The sequence below is a fragment of the Ambystoma mexicanum genome, chromosome 2p (assembly GCF_040938575.1).
Source record: "Ambystoma mexicanum isolate Mex_15411 chromosome 2p, UKY_AmexF1_1, whole genome shotgun sequence".
Lineage (NCBI taxonomy): Eukaryota > Metazoa > Chordata > Amphibia > Caudata > Ambystomatidae > Ambystoma > Ambystoma mexicanum.
In genome coordinates this window covers 274744036-274769226 of record NC_090923.1, presented here as the reverse complement: position 1 = coordinate 274769226, position 25191 = coordinate 274744036, and the positions used below count along the sequence as shown (strand labels likewise).

Here is a 25191-nt window from a genome sequence, read left to right as displayed (position 1 = left end):
GCTCTATCAAAGTGTCCAACTTTCTATTGGATGGCTATGCACTCTCTGATATTAAACTGAGTAACCCTCTTAACGTACCTCTCATCTGCCTGATATCTAACCTTCATCTTTCTCTCACTTCCTCAGCCTCCATTCCAGCACTACTTCCTCAGCCTCCATTCCAGCACTTCACCCATTGTGTTCATGTCATTTCCCGAGAACAGCTGGCCGTACCGCCTGCCTGCACTTAAAAGTGTGCAATGTTGGTTGTCCTTAATCTATGTATGTCCACGTATGTGTTTTCCCCGGTGAATGTTCCATTTACTCCCCTCCACAACCTGACCAGACTGTCCCTCAAACTCACCCCATTTTGAGAAGCTCACTGCTTCCCGTCAAATCTTATTTCTCATCTACTGTACATGCTTTTGTGATAAAAAAGCATTGTTTCTCCTGTATATAAATAAATAATTAAATAAACATTCTCTTCCCACCTCAATGCCTCACAAATCTCTAATATCAGATCCTCTCCTACCTCTTCTAATTCACCATCTCTACTATTGCTCTGCCATATCCGGTTCACATTATCTCCATCTATCACCCTCCTTGTCCCACTGTACCATTCTTTGATGATCCTGGGAAACTCCTTGATTCTCCTTCACCGAACGTCGTCTTATTCTCTCAAGTCACTTTAACCTTCCCTATCCAACCACTTCTCAGAAATCTGAACTTCATTCTTGTCTTAGTGACCATGCTCTCCACTCTATCCATCACCTAGCTACCCACACAGGGGGTATCTCTTGGGATCTCTTATTCATCGCTACCTCTCTCTCAGTCACTAATACTACTGTTGCACCATCCATATCCGATCACTCAATTGTTTACGCCACCATCCCCTTTCCACCCTCTGACCTTTCCTCACCACTTCCTTCACCTATTACTAAAAGGAAATGTAAACCTTCTACCATTCCCCCCTTTCTCTCTGTCCTGCAGCTCTCACTCTACTCTTTCACACCAGATGCCTCTTCCACCAACACTGCCTTCTCCAGCTTCCAAGTCTCAGCATCCACAGCCATGGGTCACCCCATTTATATGCTCTGTCCACACAGACCTCTGTTGTCTGCTGCGCAAATATAGGCGTGCCCACTCTCATGAGGACCTGCAACTGTACATCTCTGCCCTGAACTCTCTCAAGTCCACGCTTGATAGAGCAAAAAGGGAATTTTACCTTATCACTCATTTATTCTCACTCCAACCATGCTCGCCGGCTAGAGGGCACCCTAAATGCACTCTTCACTCATCCTAAGTCTATGGGGCACATTACAAGTGTGTCGGTATTGATAAAATGGCAGAAGGAATATTGGTAATACCGGCTCTGGCATTTTTTGCAGACCCGCACACTTCAGGTTTGCCGCTGGGTGCCACGGACCTCCCGGCAGGCCTGACCCGCTGGTAGATCAGGCCCCTACCGGCAAAGAAATGCTGCAATTACCGTCACTGGTAATATCAGTGCTGATAATTGTAGCAATCCCATCCCATGCAGTCCTATGGATCTCCATAGGAATGGGAACTCACCGGCAATCTGCCACCCCTAATATCCCAGTAATACTGGGCTATCAGCAGCAGAGATGGTAAGGGCAATTTCCTGCTATCCCGCTGGAATTACTGACAGGAAACTCTCAATGAGGCCCTACGACTATCAACTCCACTCTCACAGCTAATGACCTAGCTGGATACTACGCTGCAAAAACTTCCCAAATTAGAGACTTTCTCCTGACCTTCCTCACACTCCCTCTTCCTAAATTTTACACTGCGCCTAGCCTACCATCATCCTCTGCATCCATCTCCCACTTAAATCACACTAATACTGACAAAGTGCTATCTCTACTGATGAAGGCTAACCCCTCTTGTGCAGACCCTCTTGCTCTTCAGCTAGTCAAGCCTATTGCCCATTTAGTGGCCTCTTGCCTGGCTGAACTCTTCAACATGTCCTTAGACTCTGATTGCTTTCCCTGTGTTTTCAAAACAGCCATGGTCATCCTTCTCCAAAAAAGAAAGTGGCTGAACCGAACCTACCGGCTATTTTTCTCAGTATGCGTCTCCTTTCGCACAACTCTAAACTGCTCGAAAGGTTGTGTTCAACCATCTTACCAATTTCATAGACATCCACAAGCTTTGAAACCCCCTACAAGCAGCTTTCCGCTCCTGTCACTCCATGGACACTGCTCTCATGAATGTGTACAACTTCATCGCCTCTGATAAGCACTCCAACTTATCCTCTATCCTAATTCTCCTTGACTTCTATGCTGCCTTTGAAACGGTTGATCGTTTTGATCTCCTTAATACTCTCTTCCTTCTTGGGATTCACAATCAAGCTTTTGCCTGGATTGAATCCTACATTGCACCTCGCCAATTCTCTGTCTCCAGGAGCAACAACACCTCTCAACTCACTCCTCTAACTGTTGGTGTTACACAAGGCTCTGTCTTGTGTCCGCTCCTCTTTACACTCTACACCTCTGCACTTGGGGGAATAATATCCTCCTTTGGGTTCTCATAACAACTCTTTGCCGTCGACACCCACATCTTATTCTTTTTTCCTGAACTCTCCTCTGATCTCTCTATCAACATTTCCAACTGCCTCTCTGCCATTAAATATTGGATGGCTTTGCACTCTCTGATGTTAAACTCTACCAAAACAGAGGTGTTCTTCTTCCCTGCTAAACGGCCTCTCTCATCTCTTCCACTGCCTATCCAGTTCCCACCTGACACACTCCCCTACTCTTCTTCATCTAGAAACCTTGGCGTCATCTATGACTCTTCTCACACCTTCTCTACTTTAATCTTTAAAACTGGTACAGCAGCTTGCCTAAATATTAGGATAATCAGGCACCTCCTTCCTTCAACACCACCAATTAACTTTTAACCACTCTTGTCTTCTCTAAACTGGACTACTATGCCATCATCCTCTTTGGTCTCCCCAACTATGCTTTATGTCCTCTCGAGAAGATCATTAACTTAGCTACCAGGACTTTCTTTGAACTCCCTCACTTCACCCCTACCTCCTCGTACCATGACCAGGCTGGATGTCTGATGATGCAAAACAGGGCCATATTTAAATGTCTTCTCCCAGTTCAAAAATCTATTCGCTGTAAGACACCATTTCTCTATCCTCCTATATTCAAATTTACAAGCCTTCTCACAATCTATGTTCTGCTTCCTCGACTACGCTTGTGGCCCCTCGCCCTCCCTGTGCTTCCTTTCACTTCCGCTCCTTCTCTCTTCTTGCTCTACTTGCATGAAATTCTCTTCCCTCGGACATCCAAGAAACAGTCCACACGGATTTGTTCAAAACCAAATAAAAGCCTACCTTCTTGCCTCTGACTTACCCTCTTAAACCACCTCTTATCTGCCTACTAGCTAACATTTTACTCTCACCTCTAACCTGCCTCTGTCCCTCCCTACCTGCACTTATAAATGTCCAATGTTCATTGTCCTTTATGTATGTCTACTCATGTATTGTATACCAGTGACTGTTCCATGTACTCCCCTCCACAACCTGATCAGACTGTCACTCAAACTCACCCTCACTGCTTCCCATCAAATCTGATTTCTTATCTAAGAATAAATAAATAGTTGTTGGGCAAAACCTCATACCAACCTATTAAGCGTGGTTGTTGGCATAGTGCTAAAAATCAGAAATGTGTGAAATATTCAGGGTGATTCATTTTCACTAAATGAAGCAGATGATTGCAAAATACTAAATCTATTTGGGTACTTGATTTATAAGTCTGCATCCTTTTAGCTCCTGTTACGATTCACTAGATTTCACAAGGGGGAGTCCTTTCCCAAGAGGCTAGGGAGGTGAGGCTGTTACCCGATAGTTCCCCTGGGGGTGGTTTAATGCGGGAGGATCTCATGGGGACAGACTCCCCCTCTAGGGCTAAGGACGACCATATATGGTACATCCCTTATAAGAACATCATACCCCCACATACTCCAGTCTCTCCTTCCTCTACTAACCACTTTGTAGACAGTAGAGCTATGTACTGAAATAAGGGAGAGTACCCTCAAATACTGAGACAAATAATAACAACAGGAACCAAGGTAATCCAAGTACTGGAACAAGATGGCCATGCGGAGCAATGAAGATGAAACCTGTGAAAGATATGAAGGACCTATACAATGAGCCCAAAAACTGCTGGTAACGTTGTATAAAAATCGACAATGGACTAAACCCGATGTCTTGGGCAGCAGCGGAAGACTGCTGGTGTGCAAAGCACCAGATGCGAGAGATGCAAAGCTGCATCGCTGTTCCAGAGAGAGAGAGCTCCAGGCTCCATTCCCCTGACAATGTGTGAGACACAAGACTGTTATTGTTTTCAACTTTACTATCAGGGGAAGAAACCATTCCGTCCTGACATCATGTGAGAAACAATTATTTGGAACTACTATCAGGGGATGGGAGCAGTTGCCCCTGACAACGTGTGAGACACAACACTGTTATACGTTTCGAGAACTGTCTTAATTAACCAGGAACCATAACCCAGGAGAAGGGAGTCCTTGGACCAGAACATTCCTGCCTTATTCTTTAGTTTCTAGTGTAAGGGATAGAAGTAAGGTTTTGTTGACACAGGACAGTGGACACTTTTCAATTGACATACATCCCGACAGACCACTTACCTTTAGTTGAGGCAGGGAAACCCCTCTTAGTAATAGAGATATATAGGTGTTATCTTGCTTTCTTGATTAATAAAAGTCTTTAGCTCAAAACATGTCACCTTTGTGTCGGTCCCCTTCTTCTGCACAATTACACTCTTCTGAATGCATTACATCCTATTTAAATTGTTCTTGTTCTATGTTTTCAGAGCCACAGGACGAATGATGGAGACGTTTGAGGTTTCAGTTAATGTTGCTGCTGCTGGTAAAGTGACCTTTGAGTTGGTCTATGAGGAATTACTCAAGCGAAAGTTAGGCAACTATCAGTTGCTCATCAAAGTCAAACCCAAGCAGCTTGTCAAACATTTCCAGGTATGATTTACTGTAATTTACTCGACTCTTGTGATATAAAGAATGATATGTTTAATTAAATGCTGTCCTCCCCACTCCTGTGGAGGTTAAAACCTGTGTGCGAAGACATATGTATGAGATTTAGGAAAAGTTCTTGTCAATTTGTTAGTTTTTTGTCAGTAACATGCACTAACTCTGAACCCCGGAGGAAGACCATTTCATCCCCAAGAAGATATCTGTAGAAACTTTGACTTACACTCGGTGTACTCCTGGACTGAGAAGCGTAAGTCCCAGAGCAAGTCAGAGATACTACAGGAAACTTCTTTGGGGATGGAATATTCCCCAGGAGTAACTCAGAGTTTCTGCTGGTAACCTCTTTGAGATAGGACCTATTGTGTACAATGTGTGGTACTTGCACCTCATGAATCGCTACACTCAGGTGCTTAATATTGCCATAATGCTGAGGAACCCGGGCCCTACCGGTGGTAGTAGCCCAGGGCAGGGTTAATAGGCCTGAGAAAAGCAAGGGCCTTTAAAAAGGGCCTTGGGATGTTACCGGCCGGTACAGCCCGGGTTACTCGTCATTAGCACCCTCAAAGGGGGCTCTGGTCAATCAGGATGCTTGGAATGTGGGCTGTATTGTCTGGTACAAGCCTGTATTCTGAGCAGCCTGATGCTGCTAGCTAGGACCCCCTTCCCTTCCATGCTCTTCCTTCCCTCACCACCCACTTAGCACCCATGTAGTATACTACACGGCTGCTAAGAGTATGTAATAAAAAATCAAAAATAGACTTACCTCGTTCTGTGGCCCGGCGCTGCATCATGCTTTCCCCAAGTCTGTTTCAATGTTGATGACACCACAGTCATCAACATTGAAAGCGGATTCGAGGAAACAATGTCAGAGTGCCTGGGCATGTGGCGAGGTACTTCTTTTTTAAAATAAAAAAAATAAAAGATTAGCACCCACGTAGACACGGGTGCTAATGGCGATATTACCCCCGGCGGCAAACCGAGTGGCCCACCGCCTCAGGTAATATCACCCCATTATGGACATTAGCACTCGTGAAGTTGCCTACACTGGTCCTGATAGTGTTTCATTTATAAGACAAAATAAGCGTACCTTTCGCTGCTGCGCAACGTCGTAGATTCCAAGTCTGTTTTCTATGTTAATGACCACCATGTCATCAACAGAGAAAATGGAGTTTGGAGACTACAACGCCATGTCACACGTCACAGAAGCTACATTTCTTTTTTCTTTTATGAAAACACTCTTAGCACCTGGGTAGAAAACTTCACGGGTGCTAAGAGGTGAGGTGGGAGCAGGGAAGGGAGGGTGAAGCAGGGAAGGAGATGCAGGGAAGGGGGCGGTGGCCACTCAGGCTGCTAAGAATGCTGCCTTATACCGTAGCATCCAGCCTGCATGCCGAACATCCTGATTGGCCAGCATCCCCTTCTAGTTTGCTAATAACGTATACAGTGCTAGGTGGTGCAAATTAAGATTGTTGTGATAAATTACTTTTCTATATTACATTGTCTGTCCTTGTGTGACATGTGATGCAAGCTTTGCCCAGATACGACACCACTGATCTTTACGAGTGACCTATTCTTGATTTCTTCCCCCATCACTGATATGCCATGCAGCTTTCCACTCTACCATGGTGGGGAACTAGGTGGAAGCTGTGCTGCCAATGCACACATTTTTGCCAAATCTGAGTGTATGGTGGCATTAGCTGCGCAACTAGTAGCGACAGGAGCTGAAGCTGGGACCTCATTATGCTATCTCTTCATAGATGACCAGAAACAAGAGTCCCAGAAGAACTAAAATACTGCAAAACATTGATTACAGCTTCTTCACTTGGCTAGACGGTAAAGAATCTCTTCAACAATTCCATGGATCACTAATGGCTACCACCATGTATCAAATTCACCATGGAATGTTCCAAGAATAGCATACATCTCCTGAATACAACTATATTTGTTGAAAACAACACTACATAGAAACATCTATAAACAAGAAACCAAAGTATGGGAATAAATACCTGCACAGAGAAGGATTCCATCCAAGCCACAGAAAATAGTGTGATATCTACAGCCAGCCCAGCAGGAACCAGCACAAATATTCCATCAGAAAGACAAGTAACAATCAACTTGCTTCCATCCGTATTTCCATCGATTCCATACACCCATCAAGCTTCAATCCATCTTTCTTTCACATGGGTCACTCAGGCAGACAAATTAACTTTCCCTCCTGTACCCCCACTTCCTCTAGTGCAAACTACTTTGAGTGTGATGTCAGAAGGGCAAAGTCCACCTCTTTCAAGAACAGGAGTTGGACCCCGAAAGCAGGCAAGCTTTAGTCCAATCACCTGTGGACTTTTACCTTTAAAAGAAAGGGTCTCTTTGAATCATCGTTTGGACTTAAACCCTTCAAGAAGATTTCATATGACCTCTGTTGGGGGTGTTGATTCCTCCAGAGCCCTCCACCAGTGAGGTGAAGAGAAAGGCAGAGGAAAGCTCTGTCCCCTAACCATCCACAGGGACAATTGGGCATGAACCTGCTGCCAGCCACAGCGGTACCCAGGACCTCACTGTGCGGAAGGACCCTGGCAGTCCCCATCTTTGGGAGCCCGAGAACAAGGAACCATCCTGTCCCTGAGTCCCTGGAGTGATACTCACATCAACCTGAGGAATGACCTGCTGCTGGAGCAAGACCTGGCTCTCTGCCAGCCACAGTGGTAGCCTAGGCCCCACTGTTGAAGGAGCCCTGCAGTTGTGTGCCAGCGCCTCCCCTGTTTTAGTGAGCATGAGAAAAGGACTAATCTCGTCTCTGAGCCCCTGGATTGCGACTCACAGCACCCTGAAAGCCAAGACAGCTGGGAATCTAGTGTTTATCCATTAAACTGCTTCCAGTCAAGTTTCAAGAACTGTTCGATACCCTCAGTTGCTCCCTTTTGCACTCGCCAGCTCTTAAAATTGCTTGCACAATACCAAGAAGTGTGGTTTGGTGCCACTAGATCACAAAGAACTGCAAAAAGCTACTTTTGACTGCTAACTGCCCCTTTGGGCCATTTCTGGGCCATAGAGACTGGTTAGGTAATTAATCCCCTTTTTGGATCCAAGAAACATATCCATTTTAAAGAACATTGTGGTTTTTACTCACCATACACCCCTGATTCTTCTCTGTTCTGTCTTCAGTGTGGGTTTTGTGTAGTGTTTTTCTATTTAGTTATTTTGCAGATGGCATGTTTTATTAAAGTATATCAATTTTTATAGAACCTTTATCAGACATTCCCTTTATTTTGCACAGTTATGCTTTGCTGTTGGGCTCGCTAATGAATCACATTCATAACCCTCTTAAGAGCATAGCTTTCCCTCAGCTCACATTACCAAAATAGGCGAAGGAAGTATATTTCAACTGTGCCCGTTTTACCTTTATGATTGTGTTGGCTCTTTGTAGCAATGTGAGAGCTGATATGGCATTACAGTCTCTACTCATCCTTGAACTTCTGCCTGGCAAAATTCAAGTTGTCACAGAATAACAGTCCATAATAAATTGAATGTCCAAATAAGGTTCTATAAACATATATTTACTTTAATGAAACACAATAACTCAATATTAATTAAATGGAAAAACACTACACAAAACCAACCCCTGAAGTAAGAAGACAGAATATGCATATCAGGGGTCAAAGTCAATTAATAACCACAATGTTCTTTAATAAGGAAATGCTCATGTGTGCAAAATGGGTTACAATGATTTAACTTGTCTCTAATGTCAAAGGATGGACTAAGCGGACAGCTATCAGTCAATAATACCTTTCACAGTTCTTCGAGGTTCAACAGCATCAAACCAGGTTTTTCTGTGCTGTTTGTGTGGCTCGAACCAGTCTCGAATGTGCTGACTGCATTGTTCCAGATGGGGAGCTGATGTCGAACTGGGGGCGAGCTGACGTTTGTTGCGGTTTGGGGAAGTGAGGATCCTGAGGGCCACCGCGATCGGTGCAACAGTCGATTTGATGGCAAACATGGTGACTGGATTAGCAGTTCACGGCAAGCAGTCCGATGTGCTGTTCGAGGGTTGCGGTTCAATTAAGCCACCAGAGTCAATTCAACTGGCTGTGAAGATTGGCAGGGAAGATACTGGTGATTCACCATATCAGGCTACTAATCCACCAGTGCCCAGGTGTACAATATGCTTTTGCCATGCATTTTAGGAAAGGGAGATCTGTTATGCTAATCTATTGTGATTTATATCATGCGCACCTGCCATTTTCATGTTCTCCGGGCGCTCTGGTGAATATGAAAAGGAAGGAGGGCCGGGAAGGTTTAGTTAGTTGGATAGAGAGGCAAAGCATTAGAGAACTTTGATGTGCTGTTTGTAGCTTCAGCTCAGAAGTAAAATGGTGGATTTGTTTTGATTTGGTACCGGTTAGGTGGTGATTGTTTTATGAGTGTGTGTGGGACGATGTGTATAATTGGTTTTATTTTCAGTAGTTTGTTGTATTTAGTTGGGTGTGTGCAATTTGTGCTGCTTTTATGTTTCTGCTGCGGTAGAGGTATGTGTGTATTTTCTTTGGTGATTGACTGTGAGTATGCAGGATATCTGAATGTATTTAGTAGGTTTAGTTAGTGATGTTAGTGATCTGTGCCCTTCTATGTTGGTCTGGCAGGGTTAAAATTCTTCTATGATGGTTTGTGTTAAAATGCTTTATTTCAATGCAGTATCCAGATTTCCATTCATTAGGTTTCGGTTGTTTTGGGTGTTTCTCTTGTGTTGTGATGGCTGTTTCCTTAGACTATGCTTCGGATTCATTTTGGTGAGTTGAAGAGCCATGTTTTTTAACTTTAGATGATCTTCTTTCATTCGTATTTCCTTCCAGCGTGAGTTCCAAGGTTTTGCAGAGATGGAGGGAGATTACTATTCTAGGCAAATGTATTTGCTGGTCCTTAGTGTTTGATTTGGTTTGTAGATGGAGATTTTGCCCTGTATGAATTCCACTCCTTGGCTGTGGATTATGCAGAGGGTTTTGTAGAAAACTATTTATTTTACGAGGAGTGTGAGGAGCCAGGAATGAGGCACGGACACAGAGAACGCTAGATTGTGGTTAGACAATGCTTCACTGTCCTTACTCTACGATGTATTTCCTTACCTCAACCAAAACAAAGGGTCCGTCCTGTGTCCAGTTGTCAAGATGTCCAAAGCAAAATGTCTTGTGTCCAAAATCCTATCCTAGCCCTCACATTCTAAAAGCAACTCTAAGGTGCTAAGGGTAATGTCTTTGGCCGTGAAAGTGCACAGATGTCTAAGCTAAAAGGAAAGGTGCAAATATAACACAAACACTAACAACATTCTAAAAGTAACTCTAAGGCGCTACAGGTAATGTTGTTAGCATTGAAAGTGCACAAATGTTCAAGTTCAAAAGAAAGGTGTAACTCTAACACAAAATCTCCCAATGGATAGTTTTCACAGTTCCAAGAAATGCCTCCCTTCCCCAGGTTTCTCTTCAACAATACAACAGATCAACTAGACAATCAAAGTTCTCTATAGCTCAAGAGGATAACTCCCTCCTCTTGGTGTTTCACTACACTCAAAGGGAAATCTCTCCCGTCCCTAGGTTCATTCAAACAATTATAAATTCTAAGGGGATGAGTCTTTCTTGGGATTCTTTGTTCAACAAAACAACTTGGATGCAAAACAACTTGGATGTGGGTCCCAGCCTCGCAGGACACCTGGCATACTCCCCTACCAGGTTCTTCTCCACATTCAATGCAATTTGAGTCACAAGCTTGCCTTTGCCCGGTGTACTTTCCTGCCAGGCTTTTCTCATGTGGTTTACTTTACACACTTGCAAACTTGACTTTGCCTGGTATACTCTCCCACCAGCACTTTCTCATACAGTTCACTTTAAGCACTTGCAAACTTGACTTTGCCTGGTATACTCTCCCACTGGGATTTTCTCATGTGGATCACATTACACACTTGCAAACTTGGCCTTGCCTGGTATACACTCCTGCCAGAACTTTCTCATGTGGTTTACTATGCAAAGTTGCCCACTTGACTTTGCCTAGTATACTCTCCTGCCAGAACTTTCTTGTGCAGTTCACTTTACACAGTTGCACACTTGACTTCTGTTTTTATTCCTTTTGACAAATTGGGTTTCAAATCCCTTTTCATTCACTTAACTGGCACTTATTTGTCCTTTGTAGTACTGCCGAAGCACCCCAGTGTTACAGCTTCCCTTCTCAGGACTCATTGGCCTTCTGTGCATTCTCCGGTCCTCTCATGGTAAACGTGAAGCAATGCTCAGGCATCACTGTTTTCATAGGCTTACTGGTTTCACATAGCGGCTTCCATATCCTTTGCGTGTACCGCTCTGCTACTGTGCTGTGGGAATAATAGGCAGTCCTTGGCATTTTATTCACAGAATATTGAAAGATGTCATCAGTAGGGTGTACGGGTGGTTGAAAGGGACTGTCACAATATGCCACAAAGGCATGAGAAAAGGATGGGATATCCCTAAAAGGTAAAGGCGAATATGTGTTTTCATTTGATGATGTCAGGTCATCCCTCTGAGGGTCGCCTCCCGCCATGTGGTCCTCCATTATATATCCACCCCCATGGGTCAGGATCAGGTGGCAGCTGCAATCCCCTGGCCACATGGGGAAGGTTATTCCTGGCAGAGGAGTGATGACATCATCAGATTCATAACAGTAGCCAATACATGGTTCTCTGTGCTGGTGTGATGTGTTTTCTCCTGAGTCTGAGGAGTAGTCATGCTGCTGCATTCTGTATTCGCTGTAGTTTTTTGGAAAGGTAGTCTGGCATTCCGAGATAGATGCAGTTAGCATATTCTATTCTTTACAAGACAAAGGAGAAATGTGATGATTGATAGGATCTCATAACTTCTCCCCAGGGGGTAGCCCTATCCTGTGAGGCTAGAGAGGTGTGGCCACTACCCAATAGTCCTCCAAGGGGTGATGGAAAGCGGGACCACACAGGGAGAGACTACCCTCATGGGGTTGAGGACTCCCGCTCTGTGAAAGAACTCCCTAACCCCTTTTCCCTTGCGACCAAATCTCTATCAGAATTCCATAATAACATTACTGTCCGTTATGGTAATGTCTCTTCCATCTTTGATACATGAATTAGTATAACCAACATGAAGAAGAGCCAAAGAAACCTGCAGAGTAATAACAGGTTGTTAGGCAGAATAATATGCAGTACCCTTTGGGAACACCACACACAATTAAGACTACAAGTGTAAGTACAAATTCACCTTTGGTACAAGCCTGTACTACACAGTAAAGTGGTAGCGATGGCTGAGCAGCCAGACTTATCTAAAGAGTAAAGTGAGCAGTATCAGAAGTTACACAAAGGACAGTAATTACTATGGTTCAAACAAACACTAACTCAAGGTTTCTGAGTAAAAGAATATGCATTTATTTACACATTCATTTGCAAAATGGTTCACTAAATAAAGCAGCAGGCAAATCACACTCTTAATATACCACACAACACCCAATCAATTCTGGAAAATTTAAGCTCAAAACGAAGTGTGAGCAAAACGGTACTCCAGCAATAAAAAAGGTAGGGAAAGACAAGGTTATTCACAATCAAGCAGCACCAACAAGTAAGCAGGCAGGGCAATCTAGAAAAGGCTTGCTACATTGAGGATTCAAATCAATAGGCCTGGGCCAATGTTAATGGTTCAGAGTCTTTGCAGAGGATCACACAGTTCAGAGTAGTTCACGGTTAAGTCTTTACCAAGAGTTCGAAACAAAGTTGGTCGAAGGAAAAGCTATTTAAAAGAGTAGAGAAGGACAAGTCCTTGGAACGCCGAAAGATTTAAAACATTTTCACTGCGGTCGGACGGAACGATCAACTGGGTTTGAACAGTACCTTAGAAGAAGAAGAATGCAGTAGCTGAGGAAGAAAGTTCCTGGCAGATCCTACAGGCTCATGGTTCATGAAGCGACTGTTGGACTGACATGAAGGAGGAAGACTGGAGGGTCCTGCACTGCCCAGGGAAGAAACCAGCAGCAGAGCAAAGCAACAAATAAAAGGTGTGCTCCTTAAAACCCAAACAGGGTCCGGCCCTCCTGGCTATACGGTTCACTGCAGCTGTGCACAGCAAATTCGACTAGGGGAGGGAGGCTGTGCTTGGTGTTTGGCGAACTGGTTGGTTCCACAAGCTCAAGGGAAGAAGATTCCTTGCAGATCTTCTCTGTCATCAAAGTTAGGAGATTTGGACCTGCAGTAGGGCTGCACCGGGAGATTCAGTCGTGGTAGTGGTCCTCTTCTTTCAGCTTCTCTTCGGTTCTTTCGATCCAGTGGCGACTCTGTCTTCCAAGTACCAGAGACCTGCTTTTTATGCAGTTTTCCCCCATTCACACAGCCTGGTTGTCAATCACACAGCAGGGTGGCTGTCCTGGCAGGTCAGTCACCTAGCCAATCAAACAAGGGTGCGACTTGGGTTTCCAAGGGAACCCTGTGCAGGGGTCCTAAAACCTCTCCCTCACATCCTGTCTACCCAGACTCTCAGGTGCCTAAGGAGGGCTTCTGTGCAGAAGCCCGCCAAAGGACAGCGAACAAAGGAAACAAACCTGGTTTGGTGCGCAGAGTAAAACACGAGAAAGACCTTTACAAAAAGAAATGGTGAATAAACCCAGCTGGAACCAAATAGAAGTAAATGGGGTCCAGCGTATTAAAGTTACTTAGCCTAAAACTGTTACGCTCGCCTGGTCTCTGAGGGGGTGTTGGGGCACGGTTGGAGCCCTCCCTCGACTTGGCTCCTGGTGTCGGCTGTCTCCCCCAGCTGCCTTCAAGAATAAGGTTCAGGATACTGGTGTTGCACCTGGGAGGAGAGGAGAGGAAATGAGGATGATGTGGAGGTGTCCTGAATCCCCTCGCCTCTTTTGTGCCAGAACAGTGTGCGCAAGAGTCTTCTCATACAAGCTCACCTGTTCTTTGTGATTCTGGGCTCTCCGTCCTGCTCCCTTCAGCAGGGGCACGTAGAGTGGGCCTAGTTGCTTCACTGGCCCGCGAAGTGGCGATCCAGACCGGCTGTGACCAATCCACTTGAAGGTAAGTCTTTGGTTTTTAATAATGTCTTTAGCGATGAGGATTGAGGTTGTGATAAGCAGAAATATTTTCCTGCTATGTCTCTGCTCTTCCCAAATAGGTGTGAAGATGAAGGTCGGAAGTGTGGAGCAGCTGTTGGGATTCCCCTGAGGAAGATGGGCTCTCAAGGACAACAGGTACACTGAGCGTTATGATGGAAGTCAAGACTCAGGTAAGATTCAGCCCAGAGTTCGTGGTTGAGATTTCTAACCTGTTGTGTTCTTTTCCCTTGTAGGAGCAGTCCGACGGCGTGGAGCAGAGTCCAGAGACTAGAAGGTAGTTCGATGGCTCCGGAGGAAGGTTCCACAGTGAAGCGGAGAAGCAGCGAGATGCTCCCGAGTCGCTGGAAGTCCGAATCGGAAGAGAAGAGGCCCCGACTCCGGCGGAATGCAGATAGGGTGCACGCACAGCGAAGGGGTGGCTGGAGTCAGGTAAGCACGCCTTCAGTGGTGGAGCGGATGAAGTCAGGAAAGCGCGCCTTCAGCGATGGAGCGGCTGGAGTCAGGTAGGTGCGTCTTCAGCGATGGAGCAGCTGGAGCCAGGTAAGCGCGCCTTCAGCGGTGGAGAGGCTGTAGTCAGGTAAGCACGATGGTCTTCAGAACTGGAGTACCGGAATCAAGGTGAGATACGGCGGTAAGCGTCACGCTGCAAAGCAGAGTAACGTGAAGCGAGGGCATGAGTTTGGGCTGGCCTTATATAGGCTGGCTCCGGCCCCTCCCTTTAGCCACGCCTTGTAGCTCCACCTTGCCCCACTCAAGGATTCCAGCACATGACTCCCAATGTAGTCCTATGGCCACGCCAGGCCCTAATGCATGTGCCTTAGGCACAGAGTGTTCCAAGCACATATTTCTATGAGCCTGGCGCCAAAGGACTGGGTCCAAGTGGCCCTTGGGGGTGATGAAGGCTTCGCCCTTGCCCCATGGCCATGACAAAAACAGTACCAAGGCTATTTTCATAGACCACGGTAGGAAAAACATACCATTGCCACCAGCCAAATCTCAAAGAAAGGGGAACAAAATAATGTTCCACGAGAAACAGACAAAAAGGGATAACTATTAACCCTTTCCAGTACTCTATGTAACATAGTTTGTACTGTGTCTGTGCATTTAAAAAGACTAATAAAGTCAATGGCAACTTTACATGTTCTGGGAGACAGTAGTCAGTCCCAGAAAATGGATTTTGAAGTAGGAAGTCTGAAAAAGACAACCCTTTGTCACTGCACTAAAGGTGCTGTGTGACACACAGTAAAAGGATGATGCCTATGGAGTAGGTGAAGCTCCACAGTCTATTAACACAACATTTTTTACACACACAGCAAAACACATGTAAGAGTGGGAAAAAAGGCTCACACCAGGTGAAAAATAAATCCTAGAAATCCAGCAAAGCTGCTGAGGGACGCAGTAGGTAAGGGAAATTAGCCTTTCTGGAGAATTCTCCCTAACACAGATTGCCTTACAATAGCACTGAGAAGAGTTGGCCCCAAGGAACAATAACGATTCTCTCAAAAACAGTAAAGAACTTTGACTTTACGCCGTAAAGAACAAGAAAAGACTGGGAATAAGAGACAGCAGCTGGCATGAAGCCAGCCCATCCCAGGAGGTTTGAATCTGGGAACACGAAGCAGCTTGAACGCTGAATCCCCAGAGGCCGGGACCTTCAAGGATAGCCAGCGCCTAACCAGTGGAAGAGCGAGAATGAAGTCAGCATTGATGTGACCTAGGAGAGATGGACCATGTGATCCTGCAACTGCGCCACAGCTGTGTCGCCCAAGTACCTGTGGAGCCCGAGGACAAAGTGGGGAGCGGCGTGAAGAATGCAGGAAGCACTGAAGCAAAGCAAGTCAGCCCATCACCTCAGGAAGAACCAGTGACACAGTCCCAACACACAACAGGTAACGGGACTAGCAGGAGACCTGGTAGGGGCTTAGGGCAGATCAAGAGTCAAGAAAGGCTCAGGAGTAATCTCCCTCGTCACAGTAGTCAAACGCAGAGAATCAAGGGTCAAGAACGCCTCAGGAGTAATTTCCCTTGTCACAGTAGTGACATCCAGAGAATCAAGAGTCAAGAACGTCTCAGAAGTAATCTTCCTTGTCACAATAGTGCCACCCAGAGAATTAAGAGTCAAGAGAACCTCAGGAATAATTTCACTCATTATAGTATTGACACCCAGAGAATCAAGAGTTAAGCGAACCTCGGTATAATCTCACTCCAAAAGTAGTGACACCAAAAGAATTAAGAACCAAGAGAACATCAGGAGTAATCTCCCTTATCACATTAGTGATACCAAGAGAACCAAGAGTGAAGAAAAACTCAGGGGTAATCTCCCCCATCACAGTGATGATTCCCAGAGAACCTAGAGTCAAGAGAGCCTGGGGAGTGATCTCCCTCATCACAGCAGTGATACTTAGAGAACCAAGAGTCAAGAGTGCATCGGGAGGAATCTCCATTGTCACAGCGGTAATCCAAACAAAAGTAACGAGGATACTGGACAAAAAGAGCTGCCTGGAAGTAATATTCATAATATCATTAGACAGAGAGGAATTGCTGGAACTGTGAAGCAAGCTTTCAGGAGTGATTGGTAAGAAGTGAAGAGACTTTTAAGGACTATTCTAAAAGACTATCCCAAGGCAGCCCTCAAGGTGTGCAAGGTGGGTCAGGAGATGGGAGTCATTGTACTGACCATACTCTCTTTGTTGGATCAGAAGTTAGAGCAAAGGATTGTTGAAAAAGAGATAACGACTGAGCTCAGTCACCAGGAGAAGAGAGTCATTCTCCTGATACTATTTTCATTTGAATGCTAAACCCTTTTTAGATTATTTTTAGGGTTAGAGTAGGTTTTTGGTTGAGAACAGACACTTTTGATTTGGACAAACATCATGACGACGAGCACCCGAGTTGGTATTAGTTTAGATAGGGATAACCCTTTAGAGGTAGGGAGAGGTAGGATATTTTCTTTATTTCTAAAATAAAACTTTTTTAAAACATGCCACCCCTTTGAATGACTCCTTACTCCACCATGCCAAAGATGCCAGCTAGTGTTCTATTTGGGAAGAAAGGTAGTATCTGCTTGATTGTGTGTATGTGGAAGAAGCACTTCTTTACTACTGTGTTGACTTGTGGTTCGAGGGTTAAGTCGTCCATTAATATTCTCAGGGTTCTACTTTGGAAGGTTACTATCGATTCCCATTTCGGTAGGCCATGGAATGTGCTGCTGGTTCGATTAGTCGATTAGCTGGTTCGATTAGTCATTGGTTAGCAGATCGCCCATTCTGAGATGGGATTACATGCTACAGTTCATGAATTAATAAAGATAAACAATGCAGGTCTTCTGCACCATTGCCAGATTGAAATTTCTCACAGTGGGAGCTGAAGCATGTTTTATGAAACATTGTGGTCAACCTTGATCACAGGACCACATCTCAGCAACAGCTGTTAGACATTACTGTTCAGAAGCCATAATGGGTGAGGACACAAGATAGTGGCAGCAGAAATCTTGGGGGTTCAAGCTGAAAAATATGCCATCCATTACCGGACATGAGGCACACTGAGATAATAGTGGACAATGCCAGTGGCGGCTGGTGATTATTTAATTGGAGGACAATAAATGTTCTCCTTGAATAAGGGGAGCAACTGAGTGTAAACAAATGGGTTGTTTAGGGTAACACATGAAAGGCATTTTCCACCGGCTTTCATGTTGCCGTAGCAAGTATAACAAACATTTCCATGCTGTCTGTGCCCATACATGTCCGTGGAGACTGCACCAATGTATGCTGGTATTACCATATAAGTTGTATTTAACAGTATCAACTGTCATGCTACAGTAAGAAACTATGTCCTGACTGGACCCACCAATGTGGGCCAGTACCATGTAGGAACTCTCCACATACTGCCTTCACCCTTGATGCCCAGTAATAAAATGGCATTCCACAGTGAAGAGCCGTCTAGACTGGAGCCACCAATTTGTTGTGCCCAGTTTGGACAAATGTTCATCTCAAGAATTCATATTTGCTGCCATCCTGACCTCATCCTCACGCCAATACGAGGCATGCTGCCCAGCTGGCACACAAGCATCCACAATTATCAATGATCAATCATACAACATTCATTCTTCATTCACACACACCAACATTGATACAGCATTGTTTATTCTTTATTCACTTTCACATTAACACACACGCATACGCATAATTAATTTTTCATTCACTCTCACATTCACACATATGCATCAGCATTTATACAACATCATTCATGCTTCATTCACTCTCCATTAACACACACCCATAAACATTCAGACAGCATCATTAATCCGCCATTCATGCTCACGTTGCCTCCATGCCCCTCTTCCTCGGCCCAGTACTCACTTGTGAGCTGCTTTACCTGCGAAAGAGTATGACTGGGAGTGATGAAGATTACCAATAAGTGATTCCATTATTCAAACACTTTCATCAGCATTCAAATGACAATATTCATACTTAATTTATTCTCACATTCATATACAAGCATCGGCCACACACACATTACACTGTGCACGCCACCTCCACCAATCCTGCCGCTAGCACCCCCTCCTCCAGGAATCTCTCCCCTCACACACGGGCACTACGCCCCCTTCCATCTATAGCTATGAATCAGACTTTCCCGCCTCAACGGGCGGAAGCCTCGAACAAGGATACCCAACCAGGATGGATACTGTACAAATACAAGGAACAAACAAAATGCTCATCATTGGCCCCAAATACGGCACAGCAATTCAATTTTTGCAGATTTTTTGACTGGCGGTCATTGAACTGCTCAGCGACAGTTAGCTTGATAACAGTTGCGCTCACACCCGAAAGATATGCACGGCCGTGCACACCTAACACTATGCACGCCACAGCCCCCACTCCTGTCATCAGCACCCCCAGACTCCCTCCCTTCACACACGGGCACTACGCCAGTTCGCCATCCATAGCTATGACGCAGACTTACTCGCCTAACGGGCGAAAGCCTCCAACATGGTTAACCAACCAGGACACATACCCTACGAATACTAGGAACAAGCAAAATGATCATCCTTGGCCCTCAATACAGGATTGCAATTCCATGTTTGCAGACTTTTTCACTGGCGATCATTGCACTCTGCAGTGCCAGTCAATTTTAAACATTGAACTCAGAGCCCACGTACGAGCCTAGTGAACACATGCTTGCAGACTACACATCTGACCAAACAGGCGCTCCTGATACCAGGACACCTCCACCCTGCACTTTCGGACCAGGCACCTGCCAGGAGCTTCACCTCAGACAGGTAATGCCTCCATGCAACTGATTTTGATTCCACACATTTAATTCTTAGCCTCAGATAATTCAAGACCCAACACTGGGATCCAGCAAGAATAGGGCAACCCCAAAGGTGCTCTTCCAGGGGCAACAACCCCACTTTCCTACAACCTATATCTTGGTAAGAGCCAACTACATGGAAACATAGTAAATTATCAAACCCCATTTTGTGCAACCAGCTAATCTGATCCTGTTCATCTTCTTCCCCCTCTCTTTTCCTTCGTCTACCATCTGGCACCGCCCATAACAAATGTAAATAATGTGTTTCAAATAAACTACAAATGTGATACTATTAATACTGTGTCATGATGCCTACCTCCAAGGAGCCAGGTCCGACCCAGCAACCCCAGAGGCAGGCATCATTTCCCCCAGGGGAGTGCCAGCGGGCCCAAGCTGGGGCCCTTTGGACGCAGTCCTGGCGCCTTAGGCGCCAGGCTCATGAAGCTAGACATGTGTTCAAGTGTTTTAATGTGCACTTACCTGATGCAGACCATGCTGCCACATCCAGGCCCTCTTGAGGCCTGAATAGGAACTACTTTACCTGTGGGACTACTTTCCACCCGGATGTGGTCGGGGAAGGATACATACCTGATCGGAGGAAGGATACACACTTGGAACTTCTTCCAAAGCTATTTAAACCACACCCGAACAGCAACTCACGCTTCGCGTTGTTCTGCTCCTCGCAGCTGGACGCTCACCGTGTCAGCTCCTGCATCTGGACTTCAGCCACGCCTGTCAGCACCCTGGGTCACCTGCAAAGGGAGACAAGAGACCTACCAGCTAATCTGCACCACGTAGACATCACAGACGATCCTGAAAGGGAAGACATCATTTTTAAAAGCATTTTGTTACGATCACTGCAGCGCTGCATTTCACTCACCTTTCCTGGGTTCCTCCATCTTCAGCAGCGATCATCCGGATACACAGCCACTTCCCAGAGCCTAGAGAAAAAGACAAGAATAAGAGGTGAGAGAAGGAAGGGAATAGGAAAAGCTCAGTTTCCTTCTAAGACTTACCTGTTGGGTCGTTCCCATTTCATTTCGGGTCTTGCTGCTTCCAAGCAGGAGCCCGGCCCCTATGGGGAAAAAAGACAAAGACATTAGATGAGCGAATGCAAAAACATTACCTGAGCGCTCATCTAGGACTTACCAGATCTTTACTGGAACTGCACGTTTCACTTCGGGTCGGCGCCATATTTCCGGCATTCCGAACCCCGGCCCCTATGGGGAAAAGACATCAACATCAGCGCCTTGTTGCAAGAAGTCTCCAAAGGAATCTTCATTCATCACCTGAAAAAAGACAATGAACATTATTATTTAAAGCTTGAACTTTTGAACTTGCAACAGAACTTTTACAGCGCCTTACCAGTATAATCAAGCTTACCTGAACTCCCATCCAACCTCAATCCAGTGAAGTAACTGGGTTCAACGCGCCCCTGCGTCAGAAGCAGGATGGAGAGCTCGTCCTTTCAGACCCTAAGGTGAGACTTCACGGGGAATCGTGGAAGGGTATCTTGGAGGGTTGGAAGAGAGTGGGAGGCTTGAGCATAACTCAGTCAGTAGGTAATACTCCCTTTTCACGCACAGGGGAATATTCCTGCGAGCCGGAGAAGCCAGAGTAGAGGGCCCTTCCTGTCCATCTTCAGAGTCCTGCGCTTCACCATTGAAGAAGCATCAGCACTCGAAGCCAGACCTGCGCCTCCGTGGGAATCAGGTGAGCGTTACATACTGTAACCCATCAATGTGGATGTCTCACCTATACTCACTCACTCACTTAATTGTTAAAAACATGTCACTTACCTAACAAAAGTCATGTATACCAACCAACTGCTGAATGTATGTAAATGTAATTTTACATACATTATGTTTATGTTTATTATTTGATAATGCGCACAAAACCCAGGGGTAGCCGGGCGCAGCAGGTACAAGGTTACTTAAGCTTAGGTTGCATACAGAGTATATAAAAAACATAGCAATGCGGTACATACATGTCAAAGCAAGCAGTTGGAATGAAAAGCTAACATGCTACATTATTGAGAGAAAGTACTACAAGGTAAAGGTGTGAGAGCAGAATCATCTTAGATTAGGTTGCAAGGGTATCGTGGCCGTTGGGAGCCATGAGAGTTAGTTGTCGTTGGACCAGAGCCAGTTTTTTACCTTGCATCTGAAGTTAGAATAGGGTATGTTAGCGTTGACAAAGAGCCCTCGATGACGAAACACGTGTCGGCTGAGCATCACAAGACTGTGTGTCTACACTGTAATAAAAAAGTCACTGTAAAACACTGCATTTAGTGTGGGATTCAATTTATACATAGCATCATTCATTCTTCATTCACTCTCTATTCACACACATTCATACGCAATTCATTCTTCATTCGTGCCTCTGTCACACATGCATCAGCTTTCATACTGCATAATTCATTCTTCATTCACTCTCACATTACCACAAGTTCCCTCTTCCTTGTCCCTAACATAACCTTTTCTCACAGATAAGTACTGTGACGAGGAGTCTGATTAGAGGTAATGAAGATTACTGGTAAGTCATCTGAGCATTGCTTCCACATCCATATTCCTCAGACCAGTACTTACTTACAAGGCATTGTTACCTCACGAGGTAGTACTGGACAGGAAAGAGTAGGACTCGGAGCAAGGAAGATTACTAGTATGTGAACCCATCATTCATACCCACATCAGCATTATGTTTATGTTTATTATTTGATAATGCGCACAAAACCCAGGGGTAGCCGGGCGCAGCAGGTACAAGGTTACTTAAGCTTAGGTTGCATACAGAGTATATAAAAAACATAGCAATGCGGTACATACATGTCAAAGCAAGCAGTTGGAATGAAAAGCTAACATGCTACATTATTGAGAGAAAGTACTACAAGGTAAAGGTGTGAGAGCAGAATCATCTTAGATTAGGTTGCAAGGGTATTGTGGCCGTTGGGAGCCATGAGAGTTAGTTGTCGTTGGACCAGAGCCAGTTTTTCACCTTGCATCTGAAGTTAGAATAGGGTATATTAGCTCTCAGTGCAATGGGCAATGCGTTCCAGGCCTGGGCAGCTCTGACAGGGAATCTTGCTCCGCCCGCTTTAGATCGTCTGAATCTAGGAATTTCGAGCAGGTCGTGGTTGGAAGCCCTAGTGTGGTGACTGGATGATTTTCTGGTCAGTCTGGCCGAGATGTAAGGGGGTGCTGTGTTGTTGAGCCCTTTGTGGGTGAGCGATAATGTCTTCAGCAGGACTCTATCGCTGATTTTTAGCCAGTGGTGGTCTTTCCTAATGTTAGAAATATGTGCCCTCCGTGGTATGTCAAGGGCTGCTCTAAGAGCGTTATTTTGGAGGATTTGCAATTTCTTTATAATGGATTTTGGCACCTGCATAGAGGGCATTGCAATAGTCCAATTTGGACATTACTAATGCGTTAGCTAGCATGATGCAGTTTGTTTTAGAAAGGTAAGGTCTACAGGTCCTGATTAATTTACAGGTGTACGCTGTAGATGATGCAGGGTGTTAACTTGTTTTTTAAGAGATAAAGTGGAATCAAGGTAAAAGCCTAGGGTTTTTACCTCAGTAGCCACCTTGATAGTGTTACCATCTATATTGAAATTGCGATAGTTGGGACTCAATTTTTTTAGATTGGAGTCGGAACCCAAGATCAATATCTCAGTTTTGTCGTCATTTAGGCAGAGGCCATGGGAGGCCATCCAATCCTGAATGAGGAGGTAAATTTTGTTTACTAGAGCAGTGTCTTTGACAAAGTTGCCTGATAGAGGTATGAGAATCTGCGTATCGTCCGGTTAGTTGGTATAGGTTACCCCTAGTTTCTCAAGTTTGTCGAAGAGAGGCTTAGTAAAGATGTTATACATTGTCGGGGAGGCACAGGAGCTTTGTGGGACACCACAAGTGATCTGGATTGGGTCCGCTGCCGCTACAGGGGAGAATACTCTCATCGTACGGTTAGCTAGGAAGGATTGTACCCATGCTATAGCTTCGCTTGAGAAATGAGCGGCGGACGCTAGGTGGTTGCATAATACTGCATGATCCACTAGGTCAAAGGCCGCTGATAGGTCAAGGAGGAGGAGCATAGCTGTGGTGCCATTATCCTTCAACTCGTCGATTTGTGTTTTGAGGTCAATGAGGGCCGTTTCAGTACCGTGCCGTGGTCTGAAGCCCGATTGCCGTGAACCTAATAGTTGGTGTGTCTCCAAATAATTTTGGATTTGGAGGTAGGCTACTCTATTGATAATTTTAAGGAGAAATGGGACCGTAGTAATAGGCCTGTAGTTAGTGGGGATTGCTGGGTCGAGTGTCTGTTTTTTGAGTAGGGGCAGAACCCAGGATTCTATAAGGTTAATGGGTACAGTACTCGTGTTAAAGGAGGCATTGATGAGTTTCGAGATGAAGGGTGCTAGATCTCTTGCTGCATCATTGATGATTTGCGCAGGGCAGCTGTCACCTTGGCAGTTCGATGGTTTGAGGGATAGAATGACCTTTTCAATTTCCAATATGGAAATATTGGTAAGCTTGAAGGGTTTGCAGTTATTTTGGGTGGATGTGCTGGATATCTCCTTCAGTGGGGTGGTGTGAGTTCCATTAGGGGTCAGGGAGGCTTTTTTCTTAGCAATTTTAGATTGAAGGGTGGCGATTTTATTTGCTAGGGCATTTTGGATGCTGGTGCACCAAGATTTGTCCTTAGGGAAATTGTCTGTAGGAGCAATGGGATTTTCCAATTCACGGAGAATGGTGAAGAGCTTTTTAGAATTTGAGTTCGCTTTACTGATTCTATCATTGAAAGAATCTTTTTTAGTTTGAATTATTTCCTTTTTGTATTTTTTGGCGAAGTTGGCAAGTGTGGTTTTATTGTCAATAGAAGTAGTATGCCTCCAAATAGCTTGGAGTTTGCGTTTTTGGATGCTCATTTCTTTGAGATGGGGGGTGAACCAGGAGTTAAGGTGAGTTTCACATTTACTTTTATGGAGCTTGATAGGGGCAATCAAGTCTAGAGCTTTGGTCATGGAGTTGTTAAATGACTCAACTAGCTCACTAGGGTTGGATTCATTGGAGCTAGCTGTGAGAGTATGTAGGAGAAGCGGAAGGAGTTTTTCAGCTGTGATTTCTTTTTTACTTCTTGTAGGCGGGGGGGGTACTATTTTATTCTTGTTAGGTTTGGGGGGCTCGATGTTGGCTGTGAAGCATATAAGATAATGGTCCGTCCATAATTGAGGTAGGATACTAGAGATGGTAATGTTGCAGTTGTGGTTGGCTATCCAGTCTAATGTGCGTCCTTTTGTGTGTCTAGGAGCTAGGACATTTTGGGTAATGCCGTGATTGTCTAGAATGGATTGGATAGGTTGGGCTTGTTTGTCTTCAGTGTCATTAAAGCCAAGGTTAAAGTCGCCTAGTAGAAGGAGCTGAGTGGAGTCTTTGATGCTGTTAGTGAGGAGGCTAGATAGGTCTTCCTCGAAGTTTCCTAGTGGGCCTGGTGGTCTGTACACTAGAAGTACCGTTAGTGTGCTGTTATTTGAGATGGGTATTTTAGCTGAGAGAAGTTCACACGATGTGATTGCTAGGTGTGGGGTGAGTCTGGCAGCTAACTGCGTTTTGGTTATGATGGCCAGACCGCCTCCTCTGGTATTAGGCTGGTCGACTCTTAGGATATTGTAATTATCCGGTATGCCAGTCATGAGGGCAGGACCGGCTGCATCATGGAGCCAGGTTTCCGTGACAGCAAGGAAATCTAAATTGTCCAAAGCCAGTATGTCAGCTATTTCAGT

At 45.1% G+C, this 25191-nt stretch overlaps 1 protein-coding gene across 6 annotated transcripts in view; it reads left to right on the top strand.

Annotated features, from left to right (window-relative positions):
* Nucleotides 1–25191, top strand: part of LOC138566370 (inter-alpha-trypsin inhibitor heavy chain H4-like) — a 1003937-nt gene that overhangs the window by 77974 nt on the left and 900772 nt on the right. For all 6 annotated transcript variants that reach the window (XR_011301923.1, XM_069643539.1, XM_069643537.1 and 3 more), the window contains exon 4: nucleotides 4842–5004. Coding sequence is in view for 5 of the 6 variants with exons in the window: in XM_069643539.1 (XP_069499640.1) it covers nucleotides 4842–5004 (163 nt within the window). In the remaining variant the exon portion in view is untranslated. The remainder of the gene's footprint in view (nucleotides 1–4841; nucleotides 5005–25191) is intronic.